Source organism: Stegostoma tigrinum, chromosome 41 (genome assembly GCF_030684315.1).
Source record: "Stegostoma tigrinum isolate sSteTig4 chromosome 41, sSteTig4.hap1, whole genome shotgun sequence".
Taxonomy (NCBI): domain Eukaryota; kingdom Metazoa; phylum Chordata; class Chondrichthyes; order Orectolobiformes; family Stegostomatidae; genus Stegostoma; species Stegostoma tigrinum.
Window position 1 is genome coordinate 10,206,574 of NC_081394.1, and position 20,011 is coordinate 10,226,584.

Consider the following 20,011-nt stretch of genomic DNA (forward strand, 5'->3'; position numbering starts at 1 on the left):
TAAAGTGCTGTGTTCAGCTGGACAACTTACTCGGCATTAAGTAAAATACAATTTTATTTAAACACAATGGTTAAATACAACAAGAGAAAGAATAACTTAGAGTAACGTAACTCTATTGGAAAACCTAAGACAATAATCGTTACAGGAACACTCACTGACTAACAACAACATCCTGCAAACACAGCCCTTTGACAAAATAGCAAAATCAGAAATCAGATTTTCTCACTCCCGCAGCAGGAAGAGAAAGACCTGCTTCGAGTTATAACCAAGAGAGGGGAGAAAAATAACATCCACTTCTCTAAAACTCCGGCAGCTTCACCTAAAAACAAAAAAAAAACTAGAAATCCTGGTCTGAGAGATAGTAGGAACTGCAGACACTAGAGAATCTGAGATAACAAGGTGTAGAGCTGGATGAACACAGCAGGCCAGGCAGCTCCAGAGGGACAGGAAAGCTGATGTTTTGGGTGGGGATCCTCTGAGGAAGAGTCCGGACGTGAAATGCCAGCTTTCCTGCTCCTCTGATGCAGCCTGGCCTGTTGCGTTCATCCTGCTCCACACTGTTGTCTGGCCTGAGAGAGACTTCTACACCCAGCCAAGCTGCTTCTATTGTTCCAACTTGAAAACAAATACCCCGTGGCCTCACAAGTAGGTTATGTTACAGACTGCACTGTGCTTTTTGTGCAATCTCTTTCCTAAAAGAAACCAGGACATCTGTTAAAGCTGCAGCGTTTTCAAAACCGCCTTGGCATTACAGAGTTAATAATCATCAGTGACAATGGCGTCACTCCCAGCCCAATGGCATCATCATTATCTGACTGTTCGATGAAGAATCTCATCAATTGAACGGCAAAAACTGTCTGAATTCTACGTAACTCCCTACTCTTCGGGTGTGCTGAGGGAGGGGAGAAATGTAGGGCATTAAGCAGGTAGGATAAGAGGGTGGGCTGTGCATGTTTGAAACAGAATGTCTCACCTCTCCTTTCCAACGTCCATCAGCTACATTACCAAGCTCTCCAGATACGTTCAGGGAGGCGCTGGTGACAGTCAGGGAGCTATCTGCCCAGAGTTTCTCTGGTGTGTGCGGGACTCGGAGCTGGAACTTTGGATTGGTGACTTCAGGCTGGTTGCAGATGACTACCTGAATGACGTTCTCATCAGCGGCCAAGGTAAGAACGGACACGATTGGTGGGGATCCAGGGTTAGGCACCAACCGCAGGAATTCCCCTTTCGAAACCAGTTGCCACAAACTCAGAATCTGGGGCATGTCCAACTGGCACTGATGGCCCCCCCACCAACGGCACGGCACTCCCTTGGCGCTGACCACCCCCCCCCGACAGCGTGGCACTGCCTTTCTGTTACACAGCGAAAGGAGGTGATGCCTCATGCTTGTTACTTAGATCCTGTTGGTGTGTATTTGGCTGATCGAAGGAGAGCCATAACTCAGCAAGGTCCATTCCCTCAAAGCCACCTTCAGGCACCATTGCCCAATCCCTTTCACTGAACCGTAGAATTGCAGAATCCACACAGTGTGGAAACAAGATATTAGCCCCAACAAGTTCGCACCCACGCAACCCCCTACCCCACATTTCCCATGCCTAAAACACCTAAACTACACAGCCCTGGTCACCTGGGGCGATTTAGCACAGCCAAACCACCTAACCTGTTGGAGGGAACCCACGCAGACACGGGGAGAATGTGCAAACTCCACGCAGACAGTCGCCCGAGGGTGGGAATCGAACCCGGGTCCCTGACGCCGTGAGGCAGCAGTGCCAACCACTAAGCCACCGTGCCACCCTAACCTGTCGCTTACAGCCTTGAGTATAGTCAGTGACTGAGTGTGCACAGCTCTCGGGGTTGACAGTTCCCAAAAATTGCGGACGTAGTGCCTCATCATAAGTGTCAAAAATGATGGCCCCTTAAAATTCTCTCAATTCAGCTCCCCCCCCCCCCCCCCGCCCCGCCCCGCACCTTGTCGCAAAATGGAGAAAATAGCTCTCTAACATGGTCTCCAAGTATAGAATGGGAAGAGGCAATGTAATGTGAATTTTTTTTTTAATCACGGGGCGGTTGCTGGGATTGAGGTGCTGGGGGGAGGCAGAAGAGTGGGGTTTTTTATCCGGCTGGCCGGATGGCGCAGATTCTACGGGCTGAGTAGCCTTCGATGTTTCAGCCTCGTTTGAAGCTCGGAGTCAGTTTTGCGTTGGCCATTTCTCAGGCAGCTGTGTTTTTTTTTCTGTTTTCCCCATCTCCAACCCCCCCCCCCCCCCAACCTACCCCTTACCCCGGCTCTTTGGCAGGCTCCCGTGGCAACGGTTCGGTCAGCTATTTCCTGAGGCAGTATTTCCGCGAGAGGAGATGCTTCGAGTTCAGCCATCCATGCCCCGAGGCCGAAGGTCAGAGGCTGGATGAGGTCCTGGAGGGGCAGCTGGACCGCAATTTCCAGTTGCAGACGGAGAGGCTGAGGGAACACATACTGGACACTAGAGCCAAAAGCCTGGCCAGAAGCCACCCAATCAATGGACAGAGTATGTCTGCCATGCTTGGCCTGATGGGTCGGGGGGTGGTGGCGGTGCGCTAAGGGTGAGGGGGTTGGCAGTTTTGGATTGGTCTCAGGTTCGGTTGCTCCATCTGGGAATCCGTCCCGTCCCCGGACACGGCCAGATCGTAAAAATCACTGCTCCTCATTCTGTATACCGTTCCCTCGCTTTCCTCAGCATTGCTGGGAAAGAGTCTTCCTGAGGATAACACAGTGTGGAGCTGGATGACCGCAGCATGCCAGGCAGCATCAGAGGAGCAGGAAAGCTGATGTTTCGTGTCTGGACCCTTCTTCAGAAATATATTTTTTCTGATGAAGGGTCTAGGCCTGAAACGTCAGCTTTCCTGCTCCTCTGATGCTGCTTGGCCTGCTGTGTTCATCCAGCTCCACATTTTGTTATCTCCTATATTCTCTGGCATTGGGAGCTCCTACTATCCCTATATTCCCAAGGGCTGTCCGAGAAATCTCGGACCGAAATCAGGGAATTATATGGGAAGTTGGGCACGCTGAGGCCACTAGGATGGTTAACTTGACAGGCCAAATTGAACAGAAAGGGAGAGATTCATTCTCCACTTGAGGTACCTTCTTTCGGCTCCTTTGTTTCAGAACTCCCTCCTTCAGGGCCTCATAGCACATGGGGACTGCAGTGGTTAAAGATGGCAGCACACCTGCACCTTCTCAAGGGGGCAGCTAGGGTTGGAGGGGAGCAAATAAATGCAGGGCCCAGCCAGCGATGCCCACGTTCCGCGATTAAAACCGCAGGAATTTGCTGCTTGAGGCTGGAAAAGATGGTGCCGTCTCGCAGGATTTCAAACACTGACAACTTTTTGATCTTGCTCGCGGTGCAAGGACATGGAATCCAGGCCCTTTGGCCCATCGGGGCTGTGCTCTGCCACTCCCATCATTGCTTCTCAGCTTTCCCGACCCTAACCCTGGTCTGAAATTGTTGCCGCCCGCTGTGACTAGAGTTGATGTGACTTCCTTCCCTATCTGTTCCAGTGTTGGCGAGGATGATCAAAGACTGCGTGAGCTGCCTGTGCCAGGGTCGTGCCATAGTCCTAGACGAGCTGTATGGCACTGTGCCGCGGGTGGAAGAGACAGTCAGGAAGGGGCCGTGCCAAACCAAGGTATCAGATGTCACTGAAAGGAAACGTAAGGGTGTAGTTTTGAGGTGCGTGTTTCAGACAGGGACCCGAGAGGCATCTTTTACACACACAGGATGGCTCATTCAGGCTGGCCAAGAAGGCCAGGACGCTCTCAGTTAACAGTAGGGCTTTGGGGAGCGCTGTTGACACAGTTCCGTGAAAGTGGTGTCTCAGGCACTCAGGGCAGCACGGAAAGCATGTGGAACTTGGCATCTCGGAGTTGGGACGTCGCGTTGAGGTTCTACAGCCTGTTGGTGAGCCCACTTTCGGAACACAGGGTGGAGTTCTGATCACCCTGCTCTAGGAAGGGCAGTATCACATTGGAGAGGGTGCCGAAAAGAAATTTCCAGGATGTTGCCGGGACTGGAGGGCTTCAGTTATAAGGAAAGCCTAGATAGACAGGGGCTCATATCACTGTAGTGTCAGAGGTTGAGGGGTGACCTGTAAGAGGTTTATAAAATCGCGAGAGAAGTAAATAAAGTGACTAGTCAAAGTCTTTCCCCTAGGGCAGGGGAGATCAAAGCTACAGGGCATGTTTTTAAGATGAGAGGGGAACGATTTAAAAGGGATCTGAGGGGCAACTTTTTCACACAGAGGGTGTATGGAATGAGCTGCCTGACGAAGTGGTAGAAGCTGGTACAGTTACAATATTTAAAAGATGTTCGGAGCAGTAAGTAAATATGAAAAGTTGTAGGCCAAACACAGGCAAATGGAACTATTTTGGATAAGGAAACTTGGTCATCATGGACAAGTGGGATCAAACGGCCTGTTTCCATGCTGTATGTCTCTCTAACTGTGGAAAGTCAGGAGGTCTGGCAGCATTTGTGGAAAGACAGAGACAGAGAGAGAGAGACAGAGTTACTATCTGCGTCCCGTGACCCTTCTTCAGAGCCTCTTGGAGAAGGTGGCATCAATGTGTTGTGGGGTGGAGGCGTTTAAAGGGGTGAGTGATGGTTGGTTGGAGATGGAACTCCGAGGGAGACAATGTAGAACAGTGCAGCCCAGGAACAAGCCCTTCGGCCCACCATACCTGTGCCAACTATGATTCCATTCTAAACTAATCCCATCTGCCTGCATGCGGCCCATCTCTTGCCTGTTCACGCATCTGTCTAAAAGGCAGTTCAGCACCAAAAGGGTGGGTAATGGTAAGCTGGGGCTAGGAGTGCGTTGGAATTGGTTGCTTGCGCTGGAAGTCCATATCAAGACAGGGCCTAGGGAGTGGCGGTGGAGAAAGGACACGGAGGAAGGTGTTCAGGCCCTAAAATTATTGAACAGAGAGTGCTGCAGGGAAAATGAGGTGTTGTTCTTCCAGTTTGCGTTGGTCTTTGCTGAAACACACCAGCAATAGCCAGAGACAAACAGAGATGTTGGCCAGGGAGCAGGGCAGTGCATTAACTTGGCAGGTAACAGGTAGTTCAGGGTCTTTATTTTTTGCCACCAGAGCACCCAGTCTGCATTTTGCCTCCACTGCAGAGCAGTAGACTCGATCGAAGGGAAAGTGTTGCTTCACCTGTGAGGTATGCCAGCGACCCTGGGTATTGAGGAAAAAAGAAGTAAACGCTTTCTGCGATTTGGTGTGCAGAGTGTGGGGAGAGTGTTGGGAGTGGACCCAGGCATCCCAGAGGGAGCGGTCCCTGCGGAAGGCTGTTAAGGGGAGGGGAGGGGAGGGGGAATAAATACCTGGTGCTTATCAGGTTGCTAACCTGTAGTGGAGTAGCAGAGAGATTCATCCACATGGTGCAGGAATAAGTGCCAATCGGTGTAACTAATCATCAGCTCTCTTCTAGTAACTGATTGCTCATTTGGTTTCTCTGAGTGCTGTGCGCACATTTGTTACAGCATCTTCCATTACAACATTTCAGCATTAGTGCGTTTGTTGCGAAAACTACATCACTTAAGGGGCAGAATGTTTGTTCCCTCAATTTTGGGTGCACACGAATTTCAGGCGAGCTGTAAGGTTGAGTTAATATCTCCCCACCCCTTTACTGCCTGGATCTACTCTCACATTCCCGCCTCCTCGACCTGCCTGTGCCCTGGGAGCTGGACAGTGATGCTTTTGGAAATTTCTGTTTGTTAGACAGAAAGGATAGTTCCTCTCGCAAAGCCAAGTGAAGACAGAGCCCCGTGGAACATGGAGAATCCCGTGTGTTTGATCGAGAACAGTGAGTCTGGTGAACTGCTCATCAACCAGAAGGCTGTGGACGATATCCTGTCGAAGATCAAGCAGCCCGTTGTGGTGGTAGCGATCGCTGGTCTGTACCGTACCGGCAAATCCTACCTCATGAACAAACTCGCTGACAGGCGGAAAGGTACAAATGACCCTCATGGACCACCTAGTGTTGCCCGGACAGAACCAGAAACTATCCATCTCCCTCTTTCACCCTGTATCTTTCAAACTCTCTCTCTATCTGCATGTCCCACTCTTCCTTCTCTTCTTCACGCTTTGATTCTCTCTCTCTCTTTCTCTTTTTTATTCTCTCTATCTCTCTTTCTATCTGTTTCTCTCTCTCTCTCTCTTTCTCTTTTTTATTCTCTCTGTCTCTCCCTTTCTGTCTCAGTCCCTCCCTCTGTCTCTGTCTCTCAATTCTCCCTCCTCACTTATTCATGCTTTCTCTCTCAGTCTGTCTCTCCGTGATGTGTTGAATGTGAGAGAGCTGTGGATCACTGACTGTTCCTCCTCTTCCCAAACACCAACCAGGTTTCTCGCTGGGATCCACCATCCAGTCCCAAACGAAGGGCATCTGGATGATGTGTTTGCCTCACCCGCTCCAGCGCGATCATTGCCTCATCTTATTGGATACTGAAGGCCTCGGAGATGTGGAGAAGGTGGGTTGTTCTATCCCTCAGCCCATCGCTGGGATCATGGACAGTTTCACTTCATGGGGTCATAGAGCTGTCAAGCACAGAAACAGACCTGGCCCGATATCCTAAATAAGTCCAGTCCCATTTGCCAGCATTTGGCCCATATCCCTCTAAACCCTTCCTATCCATGTCCACATCCAGATGCCTTTTAAATGCTGTAATTGTACCAGCTTCCACCACTTCCTCTGGCAGCTCACTCCATACATGCACCACCCTCTGTGTGAAAAAGTTGCCATGAAGTCCCTTTCCCCTCTCAACTTACCCCTACGCCCTCTGATTTTGGATTCCCCTACCCTGGGGGGAAAAGGCCTTGTCTATTCACCCTATCCATGCCCCTCATGATTTTATAAACCTCTATAAGGCCATCCCTCAGCCTCCGACACTCCGGGGAAAATAGCCCCAGCCTCTCCCTGTAGCTCAAACCCTCCGCCATCCTTATAAATCTTTTCTGAGCCCTTTCAAGTTTCACAACATGCTTCCTGTAGCAGGGAGACCGGGATTGAACACAGTATTCCAAAAGTGGCCCGAACCAATGTCCTGTACAGCTGCAACATGACCCTCCCAGCTCCTATACTCAATGCACTGACCAATAAAGGCAAGCGTACCGAACACCTTCTTCACCCCCTGTCTACCCGCAACTCCACTTCCAAGGAATTAAGAACCTGCAGTCCAAAGTCTATGTTCAACAACACCCCCCTAGGACCTCAGCATTAAGTATAAACCCTGCCCTAAGGTGCTTTTCCAAAATGCAACAGCTGAAATCTATCTACATCAAACTCCATCTGCCGCTCCTCGGCCCATCGGCCTATCTGATCGAGGTCCTGTTGTACTCCTGAGTTGACCTTCGCTGCCCACTACAAGCTCCAATTTTGGTTTCATCTGCAAACTTACGAACCATACCTCCCGTGTTCACCTCCAAATCATTTATATAAATGACAAAAAGCAGCAGACCCAGCACCGTTCCCTGAGGCACACTGCTGGCCACAGGCCTCCAGTCTGGAAGGTGGAATTCTACACCATGGCCTGTCTCCTGCCTTTGAGCCAATTTCACAAGAGGAATACACAGGATTCCCAAATTCCCAACCTGACAATCCGAGCTGAGGAGTGAAACAACGGAGGGCTGACAGTTTGAGATCAATGAACTGATTGCTGTGTGACTGGCAATGGCCATTCAGCCCCTTCTCGAGGCTGGTACAAAAGAGTAGGAGGCCATTCAGCCCCTCGAGCCTGTTACAGAGGAACAGTAGGAGGCCATTCAGCCCCTCGAGCCTGTTACAGAGGAACAGTAGGAGGCCATTCAGCCTCTTGAGCTTTTAACACAGCAAACTGCTGACCTGCAGTTTGGCTTGTTACAGAATATTAGAACATAAAAAGAAACATAGAACAGTGGAGGCGTAGGATGTTGTGCAGACCTATTATCTCACTAAGATCAATCTGCCCTGCATATACTACACTTTCCTATCCTCCATGCGCCTATCCAAGAGTCGCTTAAAAGTCTCTAAAGTACCTGACTCCACTCCCACTGCTGGCAGCACATTCCACACACCGACCACTCTCTGTGTGAGAAACCTACCTCTGACATCTCCCCCATACCTTCCTCCAATCACCTCAAAGTTATGCCCCCTCATAATGGTAATTTCCGCCCTGGGACAGTCTCTGACTATCCACTCTATCTGTGCCTCTCGTCATCTCGTCCACATCTATCAAGTCATCTGTCATCCTTCTTTGCTCCAATGGGAAAAGCCCGGGCTCCCTCAATCCTTCCTCATAAGACCTGCCCTCCAGTCCAGGCAGCATCCTGGTAAATCTCCTCTGCACCTTCCTGAAAGCTTCCACATCTTTACGATAATGAGGTGACCAGAACTGAACACAAAATGCCAAGTGCGGCCTAACCAGGGTTTCATAGAGCTGCAGCATAGCCTCACGGCTCTTATACTCAATTCCCTGCCAATGAAAGCCAACACACCATACGCCTTCTTAACAAGGTATTAGCCCAGAGTTGCTTGCGTTTAGGAAGAAGAGGGAATGGTGTGATGTGATTGGACACTTTACCGATGTTTCCGTCTCTCCCCAGGGCAATACAAACAATGACGCCTGGATCTTTGCGCTCTCTGTGCTCCTGAGCAGTATGCTGGTCTACAACAGCATGGGCACCATCGATCAGTACGCACTCGACAAGCTCCAGTATCCTTTACCGACTGCGTGGTGAGACAGCGCTCTCTTAGTCCTGACTGGCTGCCTGCAGCAGCGAGGAAAGAGAGGGAACCTGCATTCAGATAGCACCATTCTCCACCTCAGAAATGTAGGTAGAGAATAACAAAAGCTCCCAACCCTGCGACGAAAAACAACATTCTTCGCAATCTCAGAGCTGACACCAACCCCTGCCCCACCCCACACTCAATCTGAAACTTGCTCCCCCTGGTTTTACAATCCCCAACCCAGGGAAATACCTCCCCTGCCTCTCCCTTTCAGTAATCTGTAGGCTTCACTGAGACCACCTCTCATTCACTGAAGCTGTGGGGAACATGGGCCCAGCCTCTGTCCACAGGACAGTCCCACCATTCCCGGGAACAAAGCTGGTAGATCCTCGTTGCACTCGCTCTACGGCTATCTTTCCAAGCCATAAGGAGACCGAATCTGCACCCAGTATTTCAGGTACAGAAAACCGAACACCTGTAAAACTGAAGGAAGATTGGTTTTGCGATGCCTCTGTGGTTCAGTAGTTCCTTCATTTGAGTTGATGCATTGTGACAAGGGTAAGATGTCCAAACTTGGATAAAATCGCAGTGTTTAAGATAATGTCAATCTTTCCACGTCTCCCCTCAGAATCGTGTACGTTTCGAGAATGTCACCTCTCCTGCTTCTGTATTCCAGCAAATATAGAGCTAATCCTCCCGATGCTTTCTCAGAAGACAGTCCCTCCACACCAATTATCAGCCCAGTGTACCTTCTGTGGGCTGCCTCCGATGTCACTACATCTTTCCTCAGATAAAGGGGCCCCCAAAACTCTACAGATTAGTCCAGCTGTGGTCGACCAGTGCATCGTACAGTTTCAGTAAAACCCCTCTCCTTTTATACCCCATTCCCTTTGAAATAAAGGCCAACATTCCATTTTCCTTCCCAATGAACCGGAATGCTGGTTTTTGTGATTCAGGCACGAGGAGCCCCAAACCCCTCTGTTCCGTAGCTTTCTGCAGTCTTTCTCCATTTAAAAAAAAAACAGAGCAATGTCTTTTGAGGCAGCCAACAGCTTCACCAAATATCAACTCTTAATTGTACACAACCCCATGACTCCAGTTCATCTGCAAACTGCGCTACAACCGCTGCAGCTGTGTAAGCAGGACTTGCAATGAGGGCCAGGTTAAATACTTGATATCCAGCAGTCCTTGCTTTTATTGAAAACAATTCTTTGCTTTTGCCAATCAAGTCCGCAGTTCAAAACGCAGAAAATTAAATAGATACGGCACAAGAGTCACAATTTTCATCATAGACAGATAGAATCATTTGGGCTTGAGTTCAGCTGGTTGCAAAATGACCAGTTGTGTGGTTCCTGTGGAGTACCAACATGAAATAGCCAAATTCACCAGTCGCCGAAAGGCTTGGGGCACCTGTTCCTTCCTTAGCTGCTGCTCAGTTACGTTACAGAGCTGACCGACCTCATCAAAGTGAAATCGGGGGGAGGGGAGGACGAGTCCACAGAGTTCACTCGCTTCTTCCCGGCTTTTGTCTGGTGCGTGCGGGATTTCTCCCTGGAGTTGAAGTTGGATGGCAAGATGGTGACGGAGGACGGGTACCTGGAGAACGCTCTCAAGCTGAAGCACGGTGAGGGGATAACAGGCAGCGGCTGAGGGGCCGGAGGAGCCTCCAGCCTCATCCCAACTGTTCACTCCCCTCCGCCATACTCTTTCCCCAACCTCCGATGGCGTGGCGCTCCCTCAGCGCTGACCCTCTGACAGCACGGCGCTCCCTCAGCGCTGACCCTCTGACAGCACGGCGCTCCCTCAGCGCTGACCCTCTGGCGGCACGGCGCTCCCTCAGCGCTGACCCTCTGGCGGCGCGGCGCTCCCTCAGCGCTGACCCTCTGGCGGCGCGGCGCTCCCTCAGCGCTGACCCTCTGGCGGCACGGCGCTCCCTCAGCGCTGACCCTCTGGCGGCGCAGCGCTCCCTCAGCGCTGACCCTCTGGCGGCGCGGCACTCCCTCAGCGCTGACCCTCTGGCGGCACGGCGCTCCCTCAGCACTGACCCTCTGGCGGCACGGCGCTCCCTCAGCACTGACCCTCTGACAGCACGGCGCTCCCTCAGCGCTGACCCTCTGACAGCACGGCGCTCCCTCAGCGCTGACCCTCTGGCGGCGCGGCGCTCCCTCAGCGCTCCCTCAGCGCTGACCCTCTGGCGGCGCGGCGCTCCCTCAGCGCTGACCCTCTGACAGCACGGCGCTCCTTCAGCACTGGTGATGGGGAACCTTGGAGTGGATTACAACCTCTGATCCCTGGGCAATGTTTTGAGCCTGGGACCTGCTGAATAGCAAAGAATGTGCTTTTGACTTTAACAAGTGCACAGCTGATTGAACTTCTCATGTCGTTTCTTTTCCTCGCAGGTTCCAGTAAAAGTATCCAGGTGTACAACCTGCCGAGGGAGTGCATCAGGAATTACTTCCCCAGTCGCAAGTGTTTTGTGTTTGACAGACCGGCCGATAAGGAGACAATGTGGAGCCTGGAGCAGGTCGCAGATTCCCAGCTGGAACCTGAATTTGTGAAACAGACCCAGAAATTTGTCCAGTATGTGTACAGCACGGCCCGGACCAAGACATTGAAAGGAGGGCACCCAGTGACTGGCCAGAGTAAGTGACCATATACCAGACCCACCCCAAATGTGTGACTGTGTGACAGGGCATGTTCACCAGCAGAGACCAAGCAGCCAGTTCCCAAGTGGAGTCAGACAGCAGGTGGAACGTCGGCTCTGGCTCCCGTTTCACAGGCGCTGCTGGACCTGCTGAGTTTCTCCGCACTTTCTCTGTGCTTGTCGCTGATTTATGTTATATATCTGCCTGCGTCTGTCTGTTTGTGTGTACGTATATCTTTGTCTGTGTCTGGGCCTGTTTGAGTGTTTGCAGCAGTGTCTTTGTCTGTCTGTGTGTGTGTATCTGTGTGTGCGTGTGTGTCTGTGTGTGTGAGTCTGTGTGTGTGTGTGTATCTGTGTGCGTGTGCGTGTGTCTGTGTGTGTATCTGTGTGTGTGCGTGTGCGTGTGCGTGTGTCTGTGTGTGTATCTGTGTGTGTGTGTATCTGTGTGCGTGTGTCTGTGTGTGTGTGTGTGTGTGTGTGTGTTTACACGGCTGACAGTGAGCTGCCCCTGTCTAACCCCCTCTGCCCCCTCTCTCCCTCAGTGCTGGGAGCCCTCGCTGTCACCTATGTGGATGCTATCCGTAGCGGGCAGATCCCATGCCTTGAGAGCGCGGTGCACACACTGGCAGACATTGAGAACACGGCCGCTGTACAGGAGGCAGCTCAGGCCTACCAGGAATGGATGGAAAAACGGGTCAGTCTCCCCACAGAGACGGTGGAGGAGCTATCAAAGGTCCACAACCAAGTTCTCCCTGAGGCCCTGAAGCTGTTCATGAGGCGCTGCTTCAATGACAAAGGCCAGAGGTACCAGGAGCAGTTTACGGTGAGTATTGGAGCAGAGCGAGCTGCTGTCTCCAATGGAGCATCCAGTGGCCACCACAGCAGCAGGCCATTCGGCCCCGTCTCTACCTGCTGGCTGCTTGGGACCAGTCCCATTCTCACTGCTCGTTCCCACCCTTCCCGTGGTCCTGCTAATTCCTCCTGGTCGTTATATTTATCGGATTCCACACCCCCAACTTCTGAGAGTTCTGATAGGACTTTCTTCCTCTTTCAGGCCGAGTGTCCCAGACCACTACAATTTGGCTGTTTTTCCTCTGAGTATCTCGTTCAGGAACACTTGATTCTGTGCAGCTCTATCAAATTCCACCCCCCCCCCCCCACCCCAGCCACTTCCGACCCCCTGAACCACTCCTCCTTGAATTACAGCAAACCCAGACTTAGAACCAATGTCCCTGGCCCCTGGAGTCCCACTGCACGCAGTCAAGAGATCTTTGCGCTGAGAAATTGGAAGGATTATTTTGGAATTGGACGTCCAAGGGAGAAAAATAGTCTCTCCTTTTTGTTTTGCTACCTCCACAAACCTTGTGTTCCGTTGTGAGGCTCGCGATGAAGGGTTTATAGCCACCACACATTTCCCAGTCACATTTTCTATGTCAGCAGCCACAGTGTCCTGGCCCTGGCCACCAGGTGGAGCAGTGGGGCCTGCCTCAGTTTCTGAAATTGATCACCTCTCCACCAATGTCACCCTCCTGTAGCCGTCCAATGAGAAGGTTTGTCTGTTTGGAAGAGACTGTATAAAAGGAAGGAAGTGTTGACATGGTGGTCCAAGGCGTTAGACTGCAACTGGACTGTTGGGAATTTTTGATCCCTTTATTTGGAAGGGTGTCATTTTATTGGAAGCAGTTCAGAGGAGATTCACTCGATTGATTCTGCAGTTGAGGGGCCTGTCTTCTGAAAGGAGATTGAGCAGCTTAGGCCCATACTTGCCGGAGTTGAGGAGTATGAGGGGAGATATCATTAAGATGCTTAGAGCAATTGAAGACGTAGATATAGAGAGGACTCGTGGTCTTCTCGAGGAGGAGATGTCATTCTCTTAGGGTAAGGCATGGCAGATTTAAAACAGAGACAAGGAGGAATTACTTCTCTCAAAGGCCGTGGATCTGTGCAAAATCATGCCAGTGTCTGGGGTGGCACGGGTGGCTCAGTGGTTAACACTGCTGCCTCACAGCACCAGGGACCCGGGTTCGATTCCACCCTCGGGCGACTGTCTGAGGGGAGTTTGCGCATTCTCCCCGTGTCCATGTGGGTTCCCTCTGTGTGCTCCAGTTTCTTCCCACAGCCCAAAGACATGTGGGCTAGGTGACAGTGCGGTGCCGAAGTGCCCGAAGTGTTAAGGGAGGTGTAGATTAGGTGTGCTATGGGTGGGATGCTCTTGTGGGCCAAAGCACCTGTTTATGTACTGCAGGGACTCAATGAATACTGGGATATTGAAATTTAAGTCAGGCACATTTTTAATCAGTAATGGGTTAAAGAATTCTGAAAATAGTCAGGAAAGTGGAGTGGAAACTGAGATGAGATCAGCCTTGACCTTATCAAATGTTGGGGGCAGGTCTGAGCCATTGAATGGCCTCCTCCTGGTCAAGTGATAAGGCCAGGAGGAGGCGCTACACTCTCTCAAGCCTGGCCTGCCATTTGGTGAGAAGGGGAGACAGATGTGCACCTCAGCCCTCAGTGTAGTTCCTCACGTACTGTCGGAATTTCTCCTGTCCACAGAAAGAGGTGGCTAAAATGTACGCAGCCATTTGTGACCAGAACAGAGAAATATCTGTGGACATCTCGAGCAGAGCCATCTTGGATCTGGGAGCAGTGATCCAGAAGAAGATCCAACAAAGATCTTACATGAAGTCAAGAGGATACTCTGAGTATGAGAAGGACATGGCCAAGCTGGTGAAGCAATACCGGGCAACACCGGGGAAAGGAGTCCAGGTAACTTCTGGAAAACTGGCAACATGGCCAGGTTTTTGCAGACCATGATCCCCCACTATCTCCGTAACCCTCCTCCTGCACCATCACCCCTCCTCCCTATCTCCGTCAGCCTCCTCCTGCACCTCCACACCCCCCCCCCCTGTCTCCGTAACCGGCCTCCTGCATCTTCACCCCCTCCCCATCTCCGTAACCCTCCTCCTGCTCCTTCTCCCGCCTCCCCATCTCCGTAACCCTCCTCCTGCACCTTCACCCCCCCCCCGTCTCCGTAACCCTCCTCCTGCACCTTCACCCCCCCCATCTCTGTCACCCTCCTCCTGCACCTTCACCCCCCATCTCCGTAATCCGCCTCCTGCACCTTCACCCCCCCCGTCCCTGTAACACTCCTCCTGCACCTTCACCCCCCCCTCCCCATCTCCGTAACCCTCCTCCTGCACCTTCACCCCCCCCATCTCCGTAACCCTCCTCCTGCACCTTCTCCCGCCTTCCCATCTCCGTAACCCTCCTCCTGCACCTTCACCCCCATCCACATCTCCGTAACCCTCCTCCTGCTCCTTCTCCCGCCTCCCCATCTCCGTAACCCTCCTCCTGCTCCTTCTCCCGCCTCCCCATCTCCGTAACCCTCCTCCAGCACCTTAACCCCGCCTCCCTATCTCTGTCACCCTCCGCCTGCACCTTCACCCCCCCCTCCTTATCCTTCACCCCGCTCCCTATCTTGGGAACCCACCTCCTGCACCTTCACTGCCCCCCACCCCCCCACTCTGTAACCCTCCCCCTGCACCTTCACCCACCCCCATCTCTGTAACTTTCCTACTGCACCTTCACCCCCCTCCCTATCTCTGTAACCCCCCTCCTGCACCTTCACCCCACCTCCCTATCTCCGTAATCCGCCTCCTGCATCTTCACCCCCGCTCCCTATCTCCGTAACCCTCCCCCAGCACCTTCAACCCCCTCCCCATCTCTGTAACCCTCCTCCTGCACCTTCACGCCTCCTCCCCATCTCCGTAACCTCCTCCTGTACCTTCACGCCCCCTCCCCAACTCCGTAACCCTCCTCCTGCACCTTCACCCACCCCTATCTCCGTAACCCACCTCCTGCACCTTCACCCCTTCTCCCCATCTCCGTAACACTCCTTCTGCACCTTCACCCATGCCCTGCCTGTATATGTAACCCTCCTCCAGCGCCGTCACCCTCCTCCTGCACCTTCACGCCCCCTCCCCATCTCCGTAACCCTTGTCCTGCACATTCACCCACCCCCATATCCGTAACCCTCCTCCTGCACCTTCACCGCCCTCCCTATCTCCGTAACCCTCCTCCAGCGCCTTTACCTCCCTGCCCCATCTCCGTAACCCTCCTCCTGGACCTTCACCCCCCTCCCCATCTTGGTAATCCTCCTCCAGCACCTTCACACCCCCCCCTCCGATCTCTGTAACCCTTCTCCTGCACCTTCACTCCCCATCCCTTCCTCCTGCACCTTCACCCCCGCCTTCCCATCTCCGTAACCCTTCTCCTGCACCTTCACCTTCTCAATCTCCGTAACCCTCCAGCACCTTCACCCCCTCCCTATCTCTGTAACCCTCCTCCTGCACCCTCAGCCCCCCCCATTTCCGTAATCCTCCTCCTGCACCTTCACCCCCCCCCCCCATCTCCATAACCCTCCTCCTGGACCTTCAATCCCCACCCCCCCCATCTCCGTAACCCTCCTCCTGCACCTTCACCCCCCCCCATCTCCGTCTCCAGCCCTTACACCCCCTCCCTATCTCTGTAACCTCCTCCAGCCCCTACAGTCACCCCCCACTTCTCTGTAACCTGGTCCCGACCCTGTATGCTTCTGAAATCAAATTCTCCCGTTCTGTCCTGTGCCTGTGTGTGTGTGTGTGTGGTGTGTGTGGTGTGTTACTGTGGTTTTTAAAAAGGTCTCTACCTCTATAGGTCAGTGTGACTGTGTCTGTCTTTGTCTGTGTGTGTGTGTCTGTGACTCTGCCTGTGTGTCAGTACTTTACATGTGTGTCTCTCTCTGTGTGCACCTCTGTATGTGTGTTTCTGCCTGTCTGTGTGTGTGTGTGTGTGTGTGTGTGTGTGTGTGTGTGTGTGTTTCTGTGTGAGAGTTTGTGTGTGTGTCTGTGTGTGTGTGTGTGTGTCTGTTTCTGTGTGAGAGTTTGTGTGTGTGTGTGTGTCTGTCTGTTTCTGTGTGAGAGTTTGTGTGCGTCTGTCTGTCTGTTTCTGTGTGTGTGTGTGTGTGTGTCTGTCTGTTTCTGTGTGAGAGTTTGTGTGTGTGTGTGTGTCTGTTTCTGTGTGAGAGTTTGAGTGTGTGTGTGTGTGTCTGTCTGTTTCTGTGTGAGAGTTTGTGTGTCTGTTTCTGTGTGTGTGTCTGTTTCTGTGTGTGTGTGTGTGTGTCTGTTTCTGTGTGAGAGTTTGTGTGTGTGTGTGTCTGTTTCTGTGTGAGAGTTTGAGTGTGTGTGTGTGTGTCTGTCTGTCTGTTTGTGTGTGTGTGTGTCTGTTTCTGTGTGTGTGTCTGTTTCTGTGTGTGTGTCTGTTTCTGTGTGAGAGTTTGTGTGTGTGTGTGTGTCTGTTTACGTGTGAGAGTTTGGGTGTGTGTGTGTGTCTGTCTGTCTGTTTGTTTACATGTGAGAGTTTGGGTGTCTGTGTGTGTGTGTGTGTGTCTGTCTGTTTCTGTGTGAGAGTTTGGGTGTCTGTCTGTTTGTTTCTTGTGAGAGTTTGGGTGTGTGTGCGCGCGTGTGTGCGTGCGTGTGCGCGCGCGTGCGCGCGTGTGTGCGCGCGTGTGCACGCGTGTGCGCGTGTGTGCGTGCGTGTGTGTGCGTGTGCGCGCGTGTGTGTGCGTGTGTGTCTGTGTCTGTGTGTGTCTGTGTGTGCGCGTGTGTGTGTGTGTGTGTGTGTGTGTGTATGTGTGTGTGTCTGTCTGTTTCTGTGTGAGAGTTTGTGTGTGCGTGTGTGTGCGTGTGCGTGTGCGTGCGTGTCACTCTACCAAAGCCACTGGTACAGTGCTACCCTGCCTCCCGCCCGTCTGCTTTTGACGTTTGTCCCTCAGTTTGTTTTCTGCTCAAATTGTGGAAAGACAATGCTTGTCTCTACAATGGCCAATCTCTTCCTGTCCACAGGCTGATCAGGTTCTCCAGAATTTCCTGGAAAAGAGGCAGCAACTCGCGGATGCCATCCGAGCTGCCGATAACAGTTTGTCGGCTGCAGAAAAGCAGATGAAAGGTACCGTCTCCCTCCATTCTGAAGGGAACACTCCACAGCCAATCAGCACTGACTCTGGGAGGGGCTCCAGAATTCCCGATGGAATCAGAAACCCAACCAGAGTCTAGGATTCCTTCCTTCCTTTGGGACAGGTGGAGTGCGGGCCGCTTGGCCTGCCATTCTGTGTTAGCCCTTTGCAATCCCATTCTACCCCTGCCCATCCCTTTCTCGGAGACCACCTGTGGCCCCATGGGACTGAACCACTGACCTTCCATCGGAGCGTAGAAAATAGCCGAAGCGGGTGGGGGAATCTGATCAGGTCTTTAAGGACTAGGTGGGGGAGAAACACTTACCACATCCTTCTCAAAGGGGCTGAATGGCCTCCTCCTGTTCCTGTGTGACAGGCCTGAGGGGCTGAATGGCCTCCTCCTGTTCCTGTGTGACAGGCCTGTGGGGCTGAATGGCCTTCTCCTGTTCCTGGATCCCTGTCTGAAGGAGAGAGGGGGAGGTGGCACCAGGCCATGACACGGTAAGGTGGGTGGGGAGGGGGTATGATGCACTGCGCGTGGAGCTCAGAGCCCAGCACAGGCTAAGAGGGGCCGAACTGCCTGATTCCCCCCTAAGCTTGCTGTTCATTCCCTCTGGTTATCTCTGAGCAGCTGCACAGGAGAAGGCGGAAATGGCAGAGCAGGAGCGGAAAGTAAACGCAGAGGAGAGACGTGCCGCTGAGCAGCGTCTGTTCGACGAGAGGCGGGCGATGGAGGAGAATCTCGCTCAGCTGAAAGAGAAAGCAAAGCAAGAACAGGCCCAACTGCTCGAGGAACATGAGAAAGTCCTGAACCAGAGGCTCCAGGAGCAGGAGAAGCTGATCAAGGATGGATTCCAGGGCCGTGCGGATGAACTGCAGCAAGAGATCGACTCTCTGAAAAAGGAGAAGGATAAGGCAGCATCCCCTTCCTTTGTGGATATGGCTATTGACACAGCAATTCTAACAGTACCTGGCTTTTACAAAGCTATCCCAATCGCTGCCAAAGTAGGGAAATTTCTGTGGAATAAGTTCTTCTGAGTGTTATCTGTGCCAGCTGTAAACAAAGCCCCAGCCCCCAACCCCCCAGATCAGTGGAATGAAGACCACTCTGCATGGTGCAACCAAATGACAGCAGATATTAGCGAGGGAGAGAGGCCATCGCTGCATGCTGGGAAAATGAAGGCTTCTCAGGGAGGTGTCGTTAAAGATCACGGTGAACAGGCAAAGTCCATTATGAATATCCCATAAAACCACTCAGCCAGGAACTGATGTATTTATAAGACAGTGCTGTCGGAAACTTCTACTCACCTCATCCTGTCATGTCTGAGTGTTAGTGAGACTTGGGTGGACGTGGGACATGTGCTTTTAGCAGGTCTTGCTGATTCCAGCCCTGAGGGTGCAGCTCAAAATCAGTCCTGTTTTGTAGCTTCACTCCTTCTTTAGTGACTGGGATCTTGTTCTGAGCTCTCTCTGTCTCTGTCTCTCTGTTTTGAAAACTGCTGTCTCTCTCTGTCTCTGTTTTAGAACCCTCTCTCTCTCTCTCTCTCTCTCTCTCTCTCTCTCTCTCTTTTATAAACTGCTGCCTCTGTCTTCAGAGCTGCTGTCTGTCTGTCTCGCTCTGTTTTAGAAGCTGCTCTCTCTCTCTCTGTCTTCCCACCCCGGCCATCTCTCTATTTTAGCTCCTCTGTTTTAGAAGCTGCTCTTTCTCTCTCTTCCCACCCTGGCCGTCTCTCTGTTTTAGCTCCTCTCTCTGTTTTAGAAGCTGCTCTCTCTCTCTCTTCCCACCCTGGCCGTCTCTCTGTTTTAGCTCCTCTCTCTGTTTTAGAAGCTGCTCTCTCTTTCTGTTTTAAAATGTGATTGAACAGTGTTTCGCCAGTCTTCCTCTGCACATAACCTCTGTGTTTGCTGTGCTCTGCTGTGTGTGTGTGTGTGTGTGTGTGTGTGTGTGTGTGTGTGTGTGTGTGTGTGTGTGTGTGTGTGTAGAGTTTATGATCGGGTTTGAGTTTCAGCTGTGACAATTATGGTTTAATTGTGTACGCCTTTCTCAGTGTTAGGGACTGATTGAGTTTTGGTAATAAATGATACGGTGTGTTGCATACAGAGGCCTGTTCGGTGTTTTTGGCCAATGGGGATCCAGCTATGAACTCAGTCATTGCAAACAGCCTTGGGGTGATGTTTGACTGTTTGTCTGCAGCCCCTGAAGAGGGGCTTTAACTTTGGTGACACATCAGCCTCACAGTACGGCCCTTTTGCAGATTCGGAGGTTGCGGGGGAGGGTGGTGAGGCTGATGAGAGGGTCTCGTTGTGGGCACGCTCCTGACCCGAGCCAAAGCGACCGTCAATAGGTCAGGAAGGCAGACTGTGTGGGATTGAAGGTCTGCTCTTCTCCTGTGGTTACATCAGTGCATGGGTCACCGCGGAGAGAGAGCTCACACTGGTACAACAGCGACTATTGGAGACCAGTGGGCGCCCTGGGTGATGGGGTCGCCAGTCAAATTTTGCTACATTCCCATTGAACTTCTGCAAGTTTCTGATGACTGCTCGCTTCGTCTGTTGCTGTCCCTCCATTTCTTGGCATCGGGAAATGTTCTCGCAAGATTTCGGTGGCAGACTATGGAGTGCGGAGCTCCTTGG

The 20,011-nt window shown here is 52.1% G+C and overlaps 1 protein-coding gene across 1 annotated transcript; it reads left to right on the plus strand.

The window, feature by feature from the left end:
- Positions 1-1,000: 1,000 nt before the first annotated feature.
- On the plus strand, positions 1,001-19,473 carry LOC125448499 (guanylate-binding protein 1-like). The gene is made up of 13 exons (XM_059641432.1): positions 1,001-1,166; positions 2,298-2,525; positions 3,536-3,663; positions 5,759-5,990; positions 6,380-6,507; positions 8,618-8,727; positions 10,178-10,365; positions 11,141-11,383; positions 11,928-12,208; positions 13,939-14,151; positions 17,268-17,370; positions 18,009-19,326; positions 19,361-19,473. Coding segments are annotated over exons 2-12 (2,034 nt in total). The 5' UTR covers positions 1,001-1,166; positions 2,298-2,524; the 3' UTR covers positions 18,416-19,326; positions 19,361-19,473.
- Positions 19,474-20,011: the final 538 nt, after the last annotated feature.

What these genes read in the sequence shown, in the direction of transcription:
- LOC125448499 (XM_059641432.1), top strand. An exon ending in ACTCGCTGACAGGCGGAAAG is followed by an intron (nt 5,991 to 6,379) that starts GTACAAATGACC and finishes AACACCAACCAG; the next exon opens with GTTTCTCGCTGGGATCCACC. An exon ending in CACCGGGGAAAGGAGTCCAG is followed by an intron (nt 14,152 to 17,267) that starts GTAACTTCTGGA and finishes TCCTGTCCACAG; the next exon opens with GCTGATCAGGTTCTCCAGAA.